At 42.2% G+C, this 16,682-nt stretch overlaps 1 protein-coding gene across 2 annotated transcripts in view; it reads right to left on the bottom strand.

Annotated features, from left to right (window-relative positions):
• ptprja (protein tyrosine phosphatase receptor type Ja) overlaps window positions 1-16,682 on the bottom strand; it is a 192,527-nt gene that overhangs the window by 118,088 nt on the left and 57,757 nt on the right. For both annotated transcript variants that reach the window (XM_068046060.1, XM_068046059.1), the window contains exons 3-5: window positions 12,615-12,878; window positions 4,581-4,847; window positions 3,304-3,564 (exon numbers count right to left, since the gene is read on the bottom strand). In XM_068046060.1, the coding sequence (XP_067902161.1) occupies window positions 3,304-3,564; window positions 4,581-4,847; window positions 12,615-12,878 (792 nt within the window). The remainder of the gene's footprint in view (window positions 1-3,303; window positions 3,565-4,580; window positions 4,848-12,614; window positions 12,879-16,682) is intronic.

Here is a 16,682-nt window from a genome sequence, read left to right as displayed (position 1 = left end):
TCAATGAAACAACCCTACACACTTGTCAATTGAATTTTTCCCAATCATTTTCAAGTTACAGGCTCGATTAACTTTTCTTTACAGTGAGAGTTGACAAGATACAAACAAATGTGTCGGACAAATGTGAATTGAATGGGATGGATTTTGTTCTCCACTATGCTCTGGATCCTCCATGAATCATAGGAGTTAATCCAGCTTTGGATTCATTCCCCGGAACTATATACTAATTACATTTACATTAACATTAGAGAGAGATCAGTCAGTTCTACATGCCACATTCCATTGCTGAGTTGGATAGAAGTCCTGTTCACAGGCAAAACAGCTTCCCAAAATGTTCATCAGTACATTGATGTGATCATACTAGACAGAGTGCAGAAGAAATCGACAATGATGATGCCTGGAATGGAGAATTTTAGCTTAGAGGAAAGATGGGAAAAGCTGGGGTAGTTTTCTTTCAAACATTGGAGACGGACGGGAGATTCACTTGAGGTGTGAAAAATCTTGAAGGGCTTAGATATAATGCACTGGAGGAACCTATTTGCCTTCGCAGATGGTCATTAACCGGTGGGCATAGATTCAAAGTAATTGGTTGGAGATGATTGGGACCCCATTCACAAACATTCACTCCCTTCACCACCAAAGCACGGTGGCAGCAGTGTGTACCATCTACAAGATGCACTGCAGCAATGCACCAAGGTTCCTTGGATAGCACCTTCCAAACCCACGACCTCTACCACCGAGAAGGAGAAGGGCAGCAAATGCACGGGTACACCATCATCTGCAAGATCCCCTCCAAGACACACACCATCCTAACTTGGAACTATATTGTCATTCCTTCACTGTCGCGTGGTCAAAATCCTGGAACTCCCTTCCTAACAGCACTGTGGGTGTACCTACCCCACATGGACTGCAGCGGTTCAAGAAGGCAGCTCACCATCACCTTCTCAAGGGCAATTAGTGAATAGCTTAGCCAACGACGCCTACATCCCATGAACAAATGAAAAAGAAAGCGGAGTTCTGGAAAATCTATTTCACCCATTGTTTGGTAGGGGTCTAGAAAACTCTGCGTGAAAGGGTGGTCAATGCAGCAACCCCCATTGCGTTTATAAAGAACTTCAAAGTGCACTTCAAGTGCAATAACCTACAAGGCTACAGACAAGAGCCGGAAAGTGGGAGGAGACAGCGGAGCTCTTTTTTGGCTGAAGGGCCTCCTCCTATGCTGAAGATTTCCATGGACTATCTATGATTTATAACACAGGAAGGTTGAGAATAGAATTTACACATTTCACCCATCCACTAAGGGCATACAAAATCCCACCTGAAACCTAGGCCCAACAAAATTGCGTACAACCCCCCCCCACCCTGTAGGAAGGAGCAAGTGACTTAATATGCATGGTTTATTTCTGTAGCCAGTTTAGATACACTGAACGTGTACCTTGTTCCAGAGTTGACAAGAATGTCGCAAAAATGGATTGATCAGAAAAACATTTATTTGACTTCTCCTCATCTCCACGCTCTAATTGTACCCAGGCTTTGGTGTGGATGGTCTGCCCCAGCTGAGCATTCTTGATGAGGTGTTCGAATTCACTGACCTCACCTTGAGTACCAGGCTTGCTTCAACAAGCATTCATGAGGTGTTGGGAATTAGATCAAACTCAGAGTAATGCACCACCACTTCTTCTAACCCATAAATGGCTGATCCAAATGTAGCCAATCTTACTGCATTCCCTTTCCACCACGACCACACTTCATCGATATTAACTTGGAAGAAACTATCAGAGGCAAGCTACTGGATATTTGATATGCGGTGAAAGCTGGTCACTGGACATAATAATCAGATGTATTGTATTCATTAATTCAGTGTATGCAAGTTGCCCACTTCAAAACTATACATCGATCATACATTTAGTGCCAGAAATCTTAAGCTGTTATCTGGTGCTTCCAAATTCAAACAATTTACTCGCAGAGCTTGGAGTTTGTGATCGTATAAAACTTTCAACATCCTCCAACAAGACAGATACGGGACTGCTCGGAACAGGATGCTCACTGCAAGCAAGATAGACACATGGATCCGGATGTTGGCACCCTTCGGGGTTCCCAAAACTGCTACCATGTCAGCACAGGTTACATCTTGATCAGTAAAATATGTTCACTAATTCTCCACAGGCTTCCCTTTCCACACTTTTGTAGAGTCCATATTTCACTCCAGTACACAGTAACTCCTCCACCACCATGCTGACAGAGCTGACAAGCATGGAATAAAGGTAGCTTTATGCCCTTTCCGCCTACTAACATAGATGATATGCAACATCATTTCAATCTCAATACTAGAAGATTGAGAGACTATTTACATCGGTCAGCGTGAATTTTCAACTTGACGTTTCCATTCTGTTCATGGTTCTTCCGTTATTTGGTAATCCTTGGGGATACCATTGACCAGAAACTGAACTGGAGCAGCCACATAAGTAGTGTGGCTGCAAGAGCAGGTCAGAGGCTGGGAATTCTGCGGCGAGTAACGCACCTCCTGACTCTCCAAAGCCTGTCCACCATCTACAAGGCATAAATCATGAGTGTGATGGAATACCCTCCACTTATCTGGACAGGTGCAGCTCCAACCACTTGGGAAACTCAACACCATCCAGGACAAAGCAGCCCGCTTGATCTGCCAGCTTAAACATTGACTCCCTCCACCACTGACAGGCAGTGGCACTGTAGCAATTCACCACGTCTTCTTTGACAGTATCTTCTAAACCCATAACCACTTCCACCTGCAAGAACAAGGGCAGCAGACACGTGGAAACACCACCACCCGCAAGTTCCCTTCCAAGCCACACACCATCCTGACTTGGAAATATATCACCATTCCTTCACTGTCGATGGATCAAAATCCTGGAACTCCCTCCCTAACAGCAATGTTGGTGTACCTGCACCAGATGGACTGCAGCCATTTGAGAAGGCAGCTCAACACCACCCTCTCAAGGACAATTGGGGATGGGAAACAAATGCTGGTCTTGCCAACAAAGCCCACATCTCATCAGACGAATAAAAGAAACACTTGAGATTGAGTAAGAAGAGACTCCCTTCACTTTTACCCATCTATCATGGGCCTAGAGGAACTATCATTAAGGACAATTGGGGATGGGAAACAAATGCTGGTCTTGCCAACAAAGCCCACATCTCATCAGATGAATAAAAGAAACACTTGAGATTGAGTAAGAAGAGACTCCCTTCACTTTTACCCATCTATCATGGGCCTAGAGGAACTATCATTAAACCAAAGTCCACATTGATCTGCTTTCTTACCTGTTGTAAAAGAGACTGTGGCCGGTTCTGCTGATGTATCATCTGCTGCCAGTGTCAACACATTGAACGTGTATTCGGTCCCAGGGTTCAGCTGTGCCACGGTAACAGATTCATTAGCAACAGTTTTATTTGAAGGTGGAATTCCTGTCGTCTCCACTCTGTACCTGTACTCAGGCTTATGGTTGAACGGACGGCTCCAACTCAGAGTAACTGAAGTGGTGGTGCGATTTAGAAGGGTTACCTTGGTCACATGATTTGGTTCTGCAAATATTAATGAGATGCTCAGAATAACATCAACCTCACACTGTCTCCTGCTCCATTGCTGTCGATGATCCATGATAACTTCTGCAGAGACAATCCATATCCTGCCAATTTCTTTCCACTATGCTGAACTGGCATTCATAACAATCACAACCACTATGGATATTTATTACTTCCTCAAGATAATCCGTTAAAATGGTGCAACTACGCTCAATCATCTTCTAACATTCCCTTCTGCACTCCTGCCTCAGTCCCAATTACCATAATCATCAACAATAGTCCACAAGTCAAAAAGATGAACAAGTTGTCTGGTTGGTCTATTCATGTCCAACCCCAGTCTTGTCTCTCGTGTTGACAACTTTGATATTCTACTCTTTCATTTGCCCAATAACTGATGAAGTCAACAGTGCTGGATCCACACAAGAGCACCTTTATCACACCCCTTCTGCTCCATCTCATTTTTGTGTTTGACTGCTGACATCATGGCACAATTACAGGCAGTGTCTTCTGTGCCAAATATATTCAGGCTGCCAATGGATCCTATGGTACATTGGTGAGAAATTGACCAACTGTTACCCCATCAACCTGTTCGTTACTAAAATTTAATGCAACTTACCGCATATATGGAATCACTAAGTGAGTCTCCCAATGCACCTAATTCCCCAACAAATGCCTTGATCAAAGAAACATCACCAAATATTGCACAACACATGAAATGTATTCCACTTCTATGTTATCAACTTTCTCAACAATGTTCCATTTACACAAAATGTTCACTTGTGTGTGTAAGATTGACAATAAACCAGCTACACTATACAGCAGTCAGTAACAGAGTTCACCAAGATCCCACCAATACCAATCTTGCATCTTTCAATAACTTCTCATCAAAACCATCAGAGCCATTCCAGACCATTAGGATTCTCAATTCCTTTAGGACAGACCATTTGTTGGTTGTATCTATCCACGCACACAGTCCATTAAGATAGAGTTCCACAGCAGAGTGGTGCCTCACTTACTTGTGAATTGGTTTATAACTACAGCTTCACTCTTCACATCACCGGGAACAATGGTAGTCACAGTGATGGTGTAGTTGGTTCCAGAGTCTAGGTCAGTTATTGTAGTGGAGTTTGTAGGTACAATGAAAGAGCTATTTCCATTTGAAGAACTGTACATAACGCTGAAGTTGTATTGAGTGACATTCATTCCTGTAGGTTTTCCCAAGCTCAGGGAGATTGAACTGTTGGTAAAACTCGTCACTATAATTGCTCCAGGTTTGGAAGGAACTGTTAGAAGAAAGTTACACACAAAAACAAAAGAACATGATGTTGAACTGAACACATCAAAACCATCCAAATTGTGGGTCAAACTCAAATCAACAAATGCTCCCAACTGACAAAAAGATGAAAAAGCAATTTGTCCACTCTGGGGATATAAATATCCATGGGATTAGGGAGCCAAAATTAAACTCAGGTGGAAAAAACAAGAACCTCCTTCTTTTGACTGATATATGTCAGTCATCAATAGCATCTCAAAATCCTCCAATATTGCCGAGGCTGGACAGGGTGTTCATGGCAGTGTGCAAGATTTACACAAACAGCAAGAACTGACAATCCCTCGGTTGTTCATGTAAAATGCTATGACTTTAGCACTGCAAACCATCTTCATCAATGAAACAACCCTACACATTTTGCAATTGAATTTTTCCCAATCATTTTCAAGTTACAGGCTCGATTAACTGTTCTTTACAGTGAGAGTTGACAAGATACAAACAAATGTGTCGGACAAAGGTGAATTGAATGGGATGAATTTTGTTCTCCACTGTGCTCTGGATCATCCATCAATCATAGGAGTTAATCCAGATCAGATTCATTCCACGGAAATATATAGTAAAATTACATTTACATTAGAGAGAGATCGGTCAGTTCTACACGCCACATTCCATTGCTGAGTTTTATAGAAGCCCTGTTGTCATTGTTTAGATCCTGTAGTTTTCTTTCACCGGAAGAATGCTGTGTGCGTTTAAGGCTGGAAAAAGAGCTGTACTGCTTTAAGGCAGCAAGCTCTAAAGACTGAGTCAAAGAATGCATTCTTGTTGCCTTGGATACAGCCATTCGGGGACTGTGATTCAAAGGGTGCATTAGCATTGCCTTGGACGGAGCGTCGAGAGATACATTTGTTACAATTTACTTTTGAATTGGTTCATAGTGCAACCTGTTCTGACAGGGGTCACAGACAGACAGCTGTGTGTTAGCACCTGAAAGAAGTGCTCTCAGCCCATTTAAACTGAAGGAAGATAATTTTGATTGTTTATTTATTATCTCTCAAAACTCTAAAATGTCAAGCCAAAACAGAGATCTCTGATAATTTAAACTGAAGGAGGGAAGTTAGACTGTGACAATCTGTTATCCCTCAAAAACGCTAAAGCCAGATTGATTCTATTGAAAATGGTTGAGAGTTATTGATCTACTGTTGTCATCACCGGAGAAGGAAAGCATCACTTACTGCTGAAATTAGACCATGGACTGTTCTACTGTTGAAGAACCTTTTTACTTCTCATCAGATCACCTCCGGCAGGAGCGTAAATTTGCAAGGACTTTAATTTTTCTATTTTAAATGTTGTTTGTATCTTTGTAGTGTTTAAGAATTTCGTTTTCCTAATTAAAGTGTTAACTTGTTGATTTAAAGACACCTGGTTTGGTTAGCCTCATTCAGGGGTTAATAGATGGGACAATTTGGCTGGGTCTTCCTTTAATTTGGAATGTTCAAAATGATATGTTAGGTGATTTGTGGAGGGACGGGATTGAATGAACAGTGTGTTTCTCGCACCACAATCAGAATCGTATATTTTGATTGGGGATTTTGACTGGAGTTATCGGTCGTAACATATTAATTGGGTTTCTTGTCTGGGATTTGAATCATTTCTTAATTGGGGGCTCGCTTGCAATTGAATCATATTTAATTTGGTGGCTCGCGTCTGGGATCAGAATCAAGACTAATTTGGAAGGCTTGCATTTGGAATCATACGAATTACTCATCTATTTATTTTTATTTTATCTTTATTTAGAGATACAGCACTGAAACAGGCCCTTCAGCCCACCAAGCCTGTGCCGACCAACAACTACCCATTTATACTAACCCTACAGTAATCTCATATTCCCGACCACCTACCTACACTAGGGGCATTTACAATGGCCAATTTACCCATCACCTGCAAGTCTTTGGCTGTGGAAGGAAACCGGAGCACCCGGCGAAAACCCACGCGGTCACAGGGAGAACTTGCAAACTCCACACAGGCAGTACCCAGAATCAAACCCGGGTCCCTGGAGCTGTGAGGCTGCGGTGCTAACCACTGCGCCGGGATAACATTTAAATTGGGGTCCTGCGTTCGGCATATTAATTGCTCTCGAGTCTGTGATCATTTCCACTGGAAACTTGATTGTTAGGATCTAAATCTGACACCAATTACAAAGAAATTAAAAGAACCAGGTCTCTTGTATAATAAGGTACAGTCTAGACCACTGTAATGGCATTAGTGGTTGTACAAGAGTTTTTGGGAAAGCAGAATGTTTCCCTGTGTGACTTGATAACTTTAACTAAGAAGAAATTAAAAGAATTGGCAGTGAAATTGGGGTTGGAATTGAAATCAGGTGCCAAAAAAGCAGAGATAATTCACATAATACTGAACATCTGGAATTAGTAGAAGATGATGATGATGATGATAATACAGATGAAGGGCAATACAAGGAACAAGAAAGGGAATACGAGAGACATGAAGGTAGTTGGTCAGAGAGTGATGCGTTGGATTTGCTGGAATTCAGTTCGAAATGAAAAGACTTGAACTGGAAAAAAAAAGAAAAAGCAAAAGCAATAGCATTAACAAAAATTGAACTGGAAAAAGAGGAAAAGGAAAAACAAAGAGCAATAGCATTAAGAAAACTTGAATTGGAAAAAGAGAAAAGGGAGAAAGGGAAAGCATTTCAGAGAGAAAGTGAAAGAGAAGAAAGGGAATTTAAGTTAAAAGAGATGGAACTAAGAAAAGAGTAGTCGTGAATCCAGGGAAAATTCAGATCAGGAAGAATCTGAGTTTAGATCAGGACCCAGTGAGAAGTTGTTTAAATTTATACAGGCTCTTCCTAAGTTCGGGGAAAGGCAGGTAGAGGCATTTTTCATATCTTTTGAAAAAATGGCCAAACTGTTCTCCATGTGCTATGGATCCTAGATGCTTCATAGGAGTTAATACAGTTTGGATTCCTTCTGCGGAACTACATACTAATTACATTTTACATTGGTGACTTCGCTAAGTTCTGCATGCCTCCGTCTGTTGGAGTTTTACAGAAACCTTGTTTACATGCAAAACAGCTAGCCTGTTTAACTCGGGTATCAAAAGCTTAAAATCCTCAACAAAGACCAAAGAACAGTACAGCACAGGAACAGGCCATTTGGCCCTCCAAGCCTGCGCCGATCTTGATGCCTGCCTAAACTAAAACCTTCTGCACTTCCGGGCCCATATCCCTCTATTCCCTTCCTATTCATGTATTTGTCAAGATGTCTCTTAAACGTTGCTATCGTATCTGCTTCCACCACCTCCCCCGGCAGCAAGTTCCAGGCACTCACCACCCTCTGTGTAAAGAACTTGCCTTGCACATCCCCTCTAAACTTTGCCCCTCGCACCTTAATCCTATGTCCCCTAGTAACTGACTCTTCCACCCTGGGAAAAAGCTTCTGACTATCCACTCTGTCCATGCCGCTCATAACTTTGTAAACCTCTATCATGTCGCCCCTCCACCTCTGTCATTCCAGTGAAAACAATCCGAGTTTTTCCAACCTCTCCTCATAGCTAATGCCCTCCAGACCAGGCAACATCCTGGTAAACCTCTTCTGTACCCTCTCCAAAGCCTCCACGTCCTTCTGGTAGTGTGGCGACCAGAATTGCACGCAGTGTAACATGCAGTGTTTGCAACTCAAGAGCGGTTGGGCAAGAGGGTTTTGGTACACAAAGGGTGCACCTGGTTCAAGATTCATTTATTTCCAATTTTTAAAATAAAAAAAGCTAGTTTGCATTTTTCTTGAGCTAATTCACATAGCTTATGACCCATTTAGCGTCAGAGTCATTTATGGCACAGAAGGAGGCCATTTGGCCCAACAAGTCCATGCCACCTCTCCACGGTGCTATCCAGTCAGTCTCACTCCCCTGCTCGATCCCTGTAGTCCTATAAATCCATTTCCCTTGAAATGGCCATCCAATTTCCTTTTGAAGTCATTGATTGTCTCCACTTCCACCACCCTTACGGGCAGCAAATTCCAGGCCATCACCACCCACTGCGTAAAGTAGTTCTTTGGAAGTTAATCACTTCAGTTGGGTAACCAATACGCATACCCAGCATGGGACTTGTACAAAAAGCCATCCCTGGATTAATGTATGTGTAGTTGCAGGACAGTAGTTTTCCAACATGGTGATCAGTACATTGATGTGGTCACACTAGAGAAAGTGGAGATGAAGGATGAAGGCCAAGAAAATTTTAGCTATGAAGAAAGACTGGATCGTGTGGGGTAGTTTTCTTTGGAACAGAGGAGGCTGAGGGGGAGATATGAGATGTATAAAATTTTGAGGGACCTAAGTAAAGTGGATAAGAAGGACCAATTTCCCCCAGCAGACAGGTCAATAATCAGGGGGATAGAGTTAAGGGATATGGTAGAAGGATTACAGAGGTGTAGAGGAGGTGGTGTTTGTTTCACCCAGAGTTTGGTGGGGGCTAGGAACTCATGCCTGAAAGGGTGGTCGAGGCTGAAACCTTCAACGCATTTAGAAACTACTTAGATATGCACTTGAAGTGCTGTAACCTACAAGGCAATGGACCAAGAGTTTGAAAGTGGAATTTATCAGCATAACTCTTTTTGGCTGACATGGACATGAGCAGCGAATGGCCTCCTTCTGTCCCATAAACCTCTATCAGATTTCTATGATTCATACTGCAGGAAAGGGATAGAATAGGTTTCACATATTTTCCCCCATCAACTAAAGTCTTACAAAATTTCACGAGGTCTGAGCCCATAGAATTGCATACACTCCTACGTGCAGGAGATGTTCTCGTGATGTAATTTGCTTGATGTGTTTCTGCCACCAGCATATGTATACCTTGCTCCAGGGTTAATAAGAACGTCACAATATCACAAGGGTTTTATTTTTGTACTAAAATCTTAGAATTCTGTGTTTTAAAAAAAAAAACTGAAAAAGGATTTTACAGTGGATATTGACAGCTGCAAGTAGTTGAAATTTTTGGATGTTGACTTTGTATACAAGAACAGGAAAGCAGGCAATTTCGAGGAAACCAGCAAGGAGTTCTGACCTCCTCCGAGCAACACTTCGAATGATCGGGAGACTCTATGTATGGTCATGTTATCGGCTTAGGAAGGTTTTGCTTTCACTTTGGACCCTTTAAAAAAAACAGTGAGTTGGACAAAGAATTTGAAATTTGGCTTTGACCTGCATGGAGATCAGAGAGGTAGGCCAAAAACTGTTACCTCTCTCTGTGAAGGAACCCTGTTACTCTTGAGGAAAGTCCGTAGAGTGTGTTCAGGAGAATTTTCTAAAGCAATATGTTTCTAGTCCAATGAGAAAGGAGGCACTGCTAAACCTGGTTCCTGGGAATGAGGAGGGCCAAGTGGATCAAGCATCAGTCGGAGAGCATTTAGGGGATAGTGATCATTGTATCATAAGGTTTAGGCTGACTATGGAAAAGGACAAAGAGCACCCCAGAGTAAAAATAATTAGCTGGTGGAAAGCCAACTTCAATGGGGTAAGAATGGAGCTAGGGGGAATAAATTAGAGTCAAAAGTTGACAAGAAAGCCGGTAGCTGAACAATGGGCTACCTTCAAAGAGGAGATAATTCGGGCACAATCAAGGTATGTTCCCCTGAAGGGGAAAGGTAGGACAAACAAATCTAGAGCTCCCTGGATAACAAAAGGGTAGAGATCAAGATAAAGAAGAAAAAAAGTGTACTTATGTCAGATAGAAAATACTATTGAGAACCAGGCTAAATATAGAAGGTCCAGAGGGGAAGTGAAAAAATAAATATGGGAAGCAAAGAGAGAGCATGAAGAGAGACTGGCAGCTAGCATTAAAAGGAAATCACAAAGTTTTCTATAGACATATAAATAGTAAAAGGGTGGTAAAAGGAGGAGTGGGGACGATTAGGGACCAGAAAGGGGATTTACACAGGGAGGCAGAAGGCATAGCTGAGGTATTAAATGAATACTTTGCATCGGTCTTTACCAAGGAAGATGATGCAATCCAGGCAATGGTAAAAGAGGAGATAATTCAGACACTAGAAGGGTTTAAAATTGATAAAGAGGAAGTAATAGATAGGCTGTCTGTACTTAAAGTAGATAAAGCACCAGGACTGGATGAGATGTATCCAAGGATGAGGGAAGTGAGGGTGTAAATCGCAGAGGCACTGGCCATAATTTTTCAGTCTTCCTTAAACTCAGGTGTGGTACCAGAGGAATGGAGAATTGCAAACATTACACCTTTGTTCAAAAAGGGTGTGAAGATAAGCCCAGCGACTGCAGGCCAGTCAGTTTAACTTTGGTGGTGGCGAAACTTCTAGAAAAAATAATTCCGGACAGAATTAATAGTCACATGGACAAATGCAGGTTAATCAAGGAAAGCCAGCATGGATTTCTTAAGGGAAAATCATGTTTAACTAACTTGGAGTTTTTTTGAGGAGGTAATAGAAAGGTTGATGAGTGCAATGCTGTTGATGTGCTGCACACAGACCTTCAAAAGGCAATTGATACAGTGCCACACAACAGACTTGTGAGCAAATGTATAGCTCATGGAATAAAAGGGATGGTAGCAACATGGATACGAAATTGGTTGAGTGACAGGAAACAAAGAGTAGTGGTCAATGGATGTTTTTCAGACTGGAGGAAGGTTTGCACTGGAGGAACCTTGATTTTCCTGATATTTATTAAAGGACCTAGATCTTAGTGTAAAGGGCACAATTTCAAAGTTTGCGGATGATACGCAACATGGAGGCATTGTGAACGCGAGGAGAATAGTGAAGAACTCAAAAAGGACATTGACAAGTTGGTGGAATGGGTGGACAGGTAGATGAAGTTCAATGCAGAGAAATGTGAAGTGATTAATTTTGGTAGGAAGAACATGGAGACACAATATAAAATAAAAGGTACAATTCTCAAGGGGGTGCGGGAGCAGAGGGACCTGGGTGTATATGTGCATAAGTCATTGAAGGTGGCACAGGTTGAGAGAGCGGTTAATAAAGCATACACTCTCCTGGGCTTTATTAATAGGGGCATAGAGTACAAGAGCAAAGAAGTTATGTTTACCTTGTATAAGACACTAGTTCGGCCTCAGGTGGAGTATTGTTGATGGTTGTTGAACAGTTTAATTCGGGCAGAATCAAATCAAGTAGAGCAAAAGACTGTGGAATATTAAGCGTCAGCAAGTTGTGCCCATACTACCTATTACGCTCAAATATCTTTCACACTACTTCAACAGTCCTTTTTTCCAGACTAGTCACCACCTACAAAACTAGACACACCCTCCGGTCAGAAAGAGGAGTTTCCACAGATTGCACTCATTGGTGGGGGTGGGAGGGGGTCGTGCTCGTCACACTGTGCCCAGATTCTCAAGCTCACAGACACCTGTGGTCACATGAATTTGGCATTAATAATCTGAACAGCAGTCAACTGAAGCCACAGGCCTGCCCTGGTGCTGCAGAAATCAATTATTTTAAAGAAAGACAAAAGTGCTGCTTACATGTGGTCTTCGCATTATTCTGAAGGAATATTTGTTCCCCTTACCTTTATATTATCCCACCCTAGCACCTGGAGGCCTCATGGGCCTGATTCAGTCACAAACCCATTACGTTCGATTCCTGATACGTGGGAGATTTTGCATTCGAGCTTATACTGAGTTTGCCTGAAAAAATGGTCATAGCTTCACCAAGGCAAAACCAGCGCAGTGTTAGAAGCATAATCGGAAAACTGGGCCCAACGGAAACTCAAGACCACTGTGTTTACTTACGTGTGAATACAGATTTAATCACAGGATCACTCTTTGTCCCATTAACAACAGTTACTACAGCAATAGTATAATTGGTTCCAGGATGTAAGCCAGTTATTGTGGTGAAGTTTGTAGTTTCTGTAATTGAATCTTGTCCATTAGAAGAACTGTAAGTAATGCTGAAATTATATGAGGTGTTATTCATGCCTTCAGGTCTGCTCCAGTTCAGAGAGATGGAAGTGCTGGTAATGTGCATCACCACAATATCGCCAGGCTTGGCAACAACTGTTAAAAACAAAACTGGATGTTATACAAATCAATAAAACCATCGCATGTAACTAAATGTTTTAAACCTTCACAATTGATAGTATTGTAAAAATGTTGTTCACTTCACAGAAATATATCCTTCATAAACCCCAAAATAAATATGACAGATGAAACAGATTCTTCATTTTAAATGGAGTGTCTCTTCAGGTAACTGCTGTATTCAAAAACAAAAACATCATGTCGCCTGCAATGTTATGATCTCAAGACCTGCATTATGCGGTTGACTGACAATTCATCTCCTTGGTCATTTACTTCCTTCACTCTCAACTCCTTAAGGTTCTAAGATCTCAAAGTCCCAGGAATCAGTTAGGAACGCAAAGTCATGAGCCAATGATTCCCTACAGCTTTCCAACACTCATCAAAATGGAGATGTCGAACAGCTCAGTGAGCACATAACCTGCAAGTTGACAACAACCAGCAAGAGTTCAGCTCACCAGAGTTCAGATAAGTGCTACCATGTCAACATCCCATCCAAATCAATAAACCAGCTGACCAACATAGAACTGTTGGAATTTCACAACATTTCAGATAAAGAGTCTGCACCCAAAATATTTGCTGTGTATTTCCAGTATTTTAGTATTTTTTCTTTTTACAAAACTATTTATCTCCCCACTTCTCTGAATTCCTTTATCTAAGTCTTTCTACTGAGACAGCTGCAAAACAGAAGAGATTTGCACAATTTAATTAAATCCTAATTCACACTTTTGTTAAATCCAGTTTCGCTCTTGCTAGCCTCCTGAGTTCCACGCGATACAAACTCTAACTTATTCAAAACTCTTTGACCCACATCCTATTGTCTACCAAGTCCCACTCACCCATCACCATTCAGTCTTTGTCCATCAATCCATTGAAATCAAATTTTCATATTCATTTACAAATCCCTCCATGGCTACATGCAATTCTACTTCTGTAACCTCTGCCATTATGTTCCTGCCCATGCCCGTTCATCCTCTGGCTTTGACCTTCTATTCATTCCCCCTTCACTTTATTATGCTCTCAATCGCCCTCCTTAAACCTCCATACTTTACCATCATTCTCCCCTCCCCTTAAAAGCAGTTTATATTCTTTTTGTCTATGTTTCTGGTAATCTCTCCTAACTTCCACGTCTGATATGTGCCCTTTTCCAATGAAGAACATTAGAATTTTTTCTGTGTTAAAGCTGCTTTATATAAATTGAGGCTCTTGTATCTGACAGAACACAATGTCCAATTCAGATTACAAGGGGGTGCTATTGTTACATCCCTGTGTTATGCTGTTGTATAATTAGATATTGAGCAATGTGAACACATCAGACAGGTGAGCCACTTAAAGGAATGACCAGCACCAGTTTTTCCTGAGAGAATAGGGTGGCACAGTGGCGCAGTGGTTAGCACCGCAGCCTCACAGCTCCAGCGACCCGGGTTCAATTCTGGGTACTGCCTGTGCGGAGTTTGCAAGTTCTCCCTGTGTCTGCGTTGGTTTCCTCCGGGTGCTCCGGTTTCCTCCCACAAGCCTTGCAGGTTGATGGGTAAATTGGCCATTATAAATTTCCCCGAGTATAGGTAGGTGATAGGGGAATATAGGGACGGGTGAGGATATAGTAGGAATATGGGATTAGTGTAGGATTAGTATAAATGGGTTGTTAATGGTCGGCACAGACTCGGTAGGCCGAAGGGCCTGTTTCAGTGCTGTAAAAAAAAATATCTAAGGCTTCATAACTCCCCAAAAAAGCGAGGGAAATGGGTTGACGAGGCTTCCTGATGAACCCCCATCTTGGATATGTCATAGTCTTTTCAACAAAAACAACTTGCGTTTACATAATGCCTTTAATGTAGTAGAACATCTCAAGGCGCTTCACAGGAGCTTTATCAAATAAAATGACACCTAGTCAGACAAGTAGATATTAGGTCAGATGACAAAAGAGGTAGCTTTAAGGAGAGTCTAAAAGCAGAGTGAGAGAGGTATAGAGGTAAAGGTGGGGAATTCAGAGCTTAGAGCCAAGGCAATTGAAGACACGACCCTGAATGTAGTGAAATGTTCCACGGCACTTTACAGGTGTGTTATCAAACAAAATTTGACACTGACCATATATGGAGATATTCAGTCAGATGACAAAAAGCTTAGTCAAAGCGATAGGTGTTAAGGAGTGTCTTAAAGGAGGAAAGAAAGATAGTGAGGCAGAGAGGTATAGGGAGGGAATTCCAGAGTTTCGAGCTCAGACAGCTGTAAGCACAGCCACTGATGATGGAGCAATGAAAATTGGGGATGTGCAAATGGCCAGAATTGGAGGAGCACAGTGATAGAGTCATAGAGTTAGACAGCACAAAAATAGGCCCTTCGGCCCATCGTATCTGTGCTGACCATCCAGCACCCAACTATTCTAATCCCATTTTCCAGCACTTGGCCCGTAGCCTTGTATGCTATGGCATTTCAAGTGCTCATCTAAATACTTCTTAAATGTTGTGAGGGTTCCTGCCTCCATCACCTCTTCAGGCAGTGCATTCCAGATTCCAACCATCTGCTGGGTGAAAAATGTTTTCCTCAAATCCCCACTAAACCTCCTACCCCTTACCCTAAATCTATGCCCCCTGGTTACTGACCCCTCCACTATGGGAGAAAGTTTCTTCCTATCTAACCTATCAATGCCCCTCATAATCTTGTACACCTCAATCATGTCCCCCCTCAGCCTTCTCTGCTCCAAGGAAAACAACCCTAACCTTTTCAGTCTCTCTTCATAGCTGAAATGCTCCAGCCCAGGCAACATCCTGGTGAATCTCCTCTGCACCCTCTCCAGTGCAATCACATCCTTCCTATAGTGTGGTGACCAGAACTGTACACAGTACTCTAGCTGTGGCTTAACTAGCGTTTTATACAGCTCCATCATAACCTCCCTGCTCTTATGTTCTATGCCTCGGCTAACAAAGGCAAGTATCCCATATGCCTTCCTAACACCTTATCTACCTGTGCTGCTGCCTTCAGTGATCTATGGACAAGTACACCAAGGCCCTCTGACCTGTACTTCCTAGGGTCCTACCATCCATTGTATATTCCCTTGCCTTGCTAGTCCTCCCAAAATGCATTACTTCACACTTTTCAGGATTAAATTCCATTTGCCACAGCTCTGCCCATCTTACCAGCCCATCTATATCTCCCTGTACTCTAAGGATTTCCTCCTCACTATTTACAACACCATCATCAATTTTCGTGTCATCTGCGAACTTACTGATCATACCTTCTTTATTCACGTCTAAATCATTAATGTATACTACAAACAGCAAGGGTCCCACCACTGGTTACAGGCTTCTAATCGCAAAAACAGCCCTCGATCATTACCCTCTGCCTCCTGCGACGAAGCCAATTTTGGATCCAATTTGCCAAATTGCCCTGGATCCCATGGGCTCTTACCTTCTTAACCAATCTCCCATGTGGGACCTTATCAAAAGCCTTACTGAAATCAAAGCAAAATACTGCGGATGCTGGAAATCTGAAATCCATGTATACTACATCTATTGCTTTACCCTCATCTACACCTCTAGTCACCTCCTCGAAAAATTCAATCAAGCTAGTTAGACACGATCTCTCCCTGACAAAGCCATGCTGACTATCCCGGATTAATCCCTGCCTCTCCAAGTGGAGATGAATCCTGTCCCTCAGAATTTTTTCCAATAGTTTCCCAACCACTGACGTTTGTCTCACCGATCTTAGAGGATTGTGGGGCTGGAGGCATTTACTGATATTGGGAGGAATGTGACATGGAAGGATTTGAAAACAAGGAGGAAAATT

This window comes from Heterodontus francisci, chromosome 14 (genome assembly GCF_036365525.1).
Source record: "Heterodontus francisci isolate sHetFra1 chromosome 14, sHetFra1.hap1, whole genome shotgun sequence".
In the NCBI taxonomy this organism is placed as follows: domain Eukaryota; kingdom Metazoa; phylum Chordata; class Chondrichthyes; order Heterodontiformes; family Heterodontidae; genus Heterodontus; species Heterodontus francisci.
This window is presented reverse-complemented; position numbering and strand designations above follow the sequence as displayed.